The sequence below is a fragment of the Labrus bergylta genome, chromosome 18, assembly GCF_963930695.1.
Source record: "Labrus bergylta chromosome 18, fLabBer1.1, whole genome shotgun sequence".
Classification (NCBI taxonomy): domain Eukaryota; kingdom Metazoa; phylum Chordata; class Actinopteri; order Labriformes; family Labridae; genus Labrus; species Labrus bergylta.
This window is the reverse complement of record NC_089212.1, coordinates 11,507,549-11,511,947: the sequence shown is the minus strand read 5'-3', so window position 1 is coordinate 11,511,947 and position 4,399 is coordinate 11,507,549. Positions and strand designations below refer to the sequence as shown.

The 4,399-nt window shown below is 41.4% G+C and overlaps 1 protein-coding gene across 1 annotated transcript; it reads right to left on the bottom strand.

Annotated features, from left to right (window-relative positions):
• Positions 1 to 609: 609 nt before the first annotated feature.
• LOC109981352 (syncoilin-like) lies at positions 610 to 4,073 on the bottom strand. Its single transcript, XM_029276654.2, has 5 exons — positions 3,820 to 4,073; positions 3,084 to 3,577; positions 1,030 to 1,440; positions 828 to 952; positions 610 to 745 (listed from the first exon to the last, which is right to left on the bottom strand). Exons 2-5 carry the CDS (start codon positions 3,558 to 3,560, stop codon positions 700 to 702), a joined length of 1,059 nt encoding a protein of 352 aa, XP_029132487.2. The 5' UTR covers positions 3,561 to 3,577; positions 3,820 to 4,073; the 3' UTR covers positions 610 to 699.
• Between the last annotated feature and the right edge of the window lie 326 nt (positions 4,074 to 4,399).

Here is a 4,399-nt window from a genome sequence, read left to right as displayed (position 1 = left end):
AATGCAGTTTTTCATCATGTCATGGACAATTTTTTAAAATCTATTTTTGGGCTTTTAATGGAGAGATAGGACAATGGATAGAGTTGGAACTCAGGGAGAGAGAATGGGGAATGACATGCAGGAAAGGAGTCACAGGTGGGACTTGAACCTGGGCCGCCCGTTTGGAGGACTATGGCCTCCATACATGGGGCGGGCACACTAACCACTGCGCCCCATGTCATGGACTATTCAAAGTAAGTCTGTATCAGTCTGATTTTGAGATCTTTTTATAATGAGTGATCAACTTTGTGATGAAACCATCACTGCTGCATCCATTGATATTCAGGTTTTCTCTTTGATGGTTTCACGTCTTGCGCTTTAATAAGTTGTGCTAAAAACATTTCTAAGATCAATTTTTAATCAAATTGTACATAATGTAGGCTTTTCTTGATGCTTGTAGTAGTAGTTTTCTCATGATTCTTATTTTTTACAATCATTTTTTTCTTTGCTACATCTTATCTCCTGTGCACATGAGTGTATTCATAATAACATATTTACATATGTCCCCATGTGTTTTTATTGTTGGCACAAGTAAATGAATTGGTGAAAGCAAGCAAATAAATTAATTGTACTGCATATCACGAGTTAATTAATGTTCCGGTTTTTGACAACAAATGTGACTGAAATGTTTTAAGTCTTGTGACCATCATCCACTGGAAGTTATGGACCCTGCTGTGCAGTAGTTCCTCTGGGTTCATCACAGCCTCTATAAAAAAAAAAAACGTTGTTTGTTGTCATCCTGATGCTCACAGGTGATCTTTTTCTTTAAAAGCTGTGTGTATACTCACCTCAGAAACATCAGCTCTGTTGAAAGGCCGTCCCGTAGTTCCTCCAAATCTCTCTTAGATTTTCTCTGAATCTCAAACCCCACTTGAAGTTCTCTCAGAGTCTCTTTTAAATTCTCCATCGTCTCCTGTGAAAAGTGAACAAACATCTAGAGTTAATTTTTTTTCCAAATTTCCCCATTACAGCCTACATTTCAGTGACTACCTTATGCTGTGTGACACTCTCCTCCCTCTCCCGCTCCATCAGACTGATCCTCTGCTCCAGACAGGCTCTCTGCAGCTCCAGTCTCTGCAAGTCCTCATTCAGGGGACCTAGTCTAGCCCTCAGGTCCACCGCCTGCTCCCTGCTCTTTCTCAAGGCGTCCTCCCCGATCTGCCTCCTTTTCAGCAGGGCCATCAGCCGCGGCTCGTACCAGTCCTCCAGGGCCTTTACGCTGCCGCTGAGCCGACGCTGCAGCCGGGCTGAAGCCTGCCGGCATTGGCTGACGTCGCTCATGGCCCGGGGCCTGCATGGTCTGGTGGACTGGTCCTTCAAAGAGATCAGCTGGTTCTGGTAGGCCTGCTGGAGCTGGGACAACTCCTGGTTAAGACTGTGGATATTGGCCTTGAGCTCTTCCTATTGATGAAAAGAAAATTAGAGAAACTCATACAAACATTCAATAGATTAACAGTGAAATAGCAGGAGGACAATAATCAAACAACTTGAAATTTCTACTGACTTAAAAGGTAGATGATAAGGTTAAAGTGATGATGATTATAATTTATTATAAAGCCTCTGATGCCTTTTCCATCATTTTTTTTTTATGTTTCTAAGTGTTAGATTTATGAGCCTTAAACTTGTTTGAGTGAATCAATTTTGTGTTAGTTTTGTTTACAATGCTTTTGAGTGTCTTACTAAGTCTGAAGTACTCTAATGTAGGGATTTTTTATAAATAAACAATACAGGGTGAGTTCCAGTTGAAAATAGGTACAAAAGACAACTTTTTTTTTTTTAAGATTTATTTTTGGGCTTTTTGTGCCTTTAATGGATAGACAGGACAGTTGATAGAGTCGGAAATCAGGGAGAGAGAGAGGGGAATGACATGCGGGAAGGAAGCCACAGGAGGGAAGTGAACCTGGGCCGCCCGCTTGAGACGACAGCCTCCATACATGGGGCGCGCGCACTAACCACTGCACCACCAGCGCCCCACAAAAGACAACTTTTATTGAATTTAAAAATATATAAATGCAAAAGGAAATATGTGAATATAGAAATAAAACAATTGATTCATTATTTCACAGGTGAGATACCATATCAGAGCAACACACATTTGGTTGAAATTGGTTTGCATTGCTGAAACTTAACCCAATGACTGATAGAATATAATTCATTTATATATATACTTAAAGTTCACATTATTATGCAAAATACACTTTCGGATGCCTTTCTGACACTATTATGTTTCCCTTGTCTGTCTACAAACCCCCTTATTATGAGAAAAGTCCATCATCTCCATCTTTTGCCTGCTCAACTTTTCAGAAAATGTATATATAAACCGGCAGTTTGGAGATTTTCCCTTCATTACATCACAAAGGGCAGTGACCCCTCCCCCAGGTGGGTGACACTCCAACAGCTAGGTGTTTGTTCTACCCTCTGAGTCTGCTTTCTCGCCGTAAAGCGGCGTGGTCAGACACCGCTCATTTGCATTTAAAGCTACAGACACAGAAACAACCTGTTCTGAGCAGGGCTGATATAGAGGGGTTTATAGGCATGATCAAATACAGGATCAGAGTGGATTTTTAGCAAGAAAATCACAGGCAGGGAAGGCAGGTTTTGGGGAGTTCTGACAGTTACTACTTGTTAAACAGGAGTATAATATGTGACCTTTAAAACAGTTACAGAGAAAAATGTCAATGCTAAATTACATTTTGTACGTTAATGAAACAAAACATTTAGCCTCAAAATAATTTATTTTCTGTTATCGCTTAATGGCTTATTTCGGACTCTCTTTCAATCTGAGGATAAGAAATAAACGGTGAGCTTCATAACTTTATATCAAATATGTTTATTTGCATACTGTGGAATGACTCAAATTCAGCATTAACATTTACTTATGTAAAAATAGTTTTAAGTATTTGCATGAAAAAGAAGATTCCAATTCAATGACACTTATAAAAGTCTTAAGTCTCTAAAACTACAGAACAAAATAATAATGATCTGCTCTAGCCTCCCACAGTAAATCAGCCCTCTATAGGTGTCATGCCTGCAGCGGTTCCTACCTGTGTGACAGCAGACTGAGCCACCTCGTACTTGTGTGCAGCCAGTGTCACCTGGCTCTGGATGCAGTCTCTGGCTGTGGCAAACAGTTTCCTCTTCACCTGTTGCACTTCCTCATAAACAGCGATGTAATCCAGCTGAGCCAGAGTGAGCAGCCTCTGTGTCACCTCCATCTTCCCCCGCAGGTGCTCCACCACACGCTGCATTGGCTCCTGCAGGCGGAGGAGCTCCTGGATCAGCTCGTTCCTCTGCGCCTCTAGATGAGACACCTGCAGGATGCAGTGGTCAAAAAGCTGACCCAAGTCATCCATCACTGCCCGATCTGTATGAATAATGGGATGTGGTGTGCTCTCATCTATGTTTAGTTCTGTTTCGGAGTCAGAGGTGCTATGCGTATCTTCAACACGTATATGCTCCATATGTGAGTCCTCAGTGGATAGAACATCTTTCCTATTCTTTGCAGATGTTTGATTGTCCATCACCGGAGAAAGAAGCGCTGAAAAGAGAAATGTCATTAATCAAAGACCCATAACGACACTTGATGGGATTTGGGGTTAAATAATCAAACTGTTTTGCATAACAAAGCATATTCATGCTAATTGAATCAGGCTTCTATTTCTGATGGCTATAAACCACTTAAACATCAAAAGATGGCGCACAAGAGCACTTAAAACTCTCAGTTTATATCAGCAGTCTCCCATACTGATCAATAACACTAAATACTAACTTTTGACTTACTGTGTTTGGAGCTGACAATCCAGACAGCTATGAAGACAGTTCTCTTTTAACCATAAAGACAGCTCTGCAGTGGGTCTGTCACTAGGAAAACAGAGGCACACTTTGTGATATTAATAACACTGGAGGCACAGGGGAAACTCTATCTAAGACTCTCACAGCCCCCCATGGGATCCAAAACTGTGTCAGTGCAGCCCACATGCTCTGGATGCATCAGCTAACACATGTCTCGGCCCGGGAAGAGGAGAGCTATATTTATACGGCTTTACAGCCTGTTTTTATGTGCATCTGAGGAGGTGGTGACATCATGACTTAAAGCTGTTTGAGCAATAACTTTCTACATGAAAACAATTTGCTGCAGACAGGGGAAGTGGCAACATTAGCAGGCCTGTAAATGTTGGCCTGTTTACCGTTTCCTTTAGTGTTGAGCTCAGCTGCCCATCAGGTTTGCATGGCTCATATCCAGTATTTGCTTGCAGTGTTTTGCATGATATCAATCAAACTCAGTCATCACCCACAAAATGACACAGCACACTGAGAATTAGGAAGAGCCAGGACAGATATAAAGTATTTATTATATTTA

What these genes read in the sequence shown, in the direction of transcription:
- LOC109981352 (XM_029276654.2), bottom strand. Translation starts at nt 3,560, where the DNA reads ATGGACAATCAAACATCTGCAAAGAATAGGAAAGATGTTCTATCCACT. An exon ending in AGAGTGTCACACAGCATAAG is followed by an intron (nt 953 to 1,029) that starts GTAGTCACTGAA and finishes CACTTTTCACAG; the next exon opens with GAGACGATGGAGAATTTAAA. An exon ending in ACAGAGCTGATGTTTCTGAG is followed by an intron (nt 746 to 827) that starts GTGAGTATACAC and finishes TTTTTTTTATAG; the next exon opens with AGGCTGTGATGAACCCAGAG.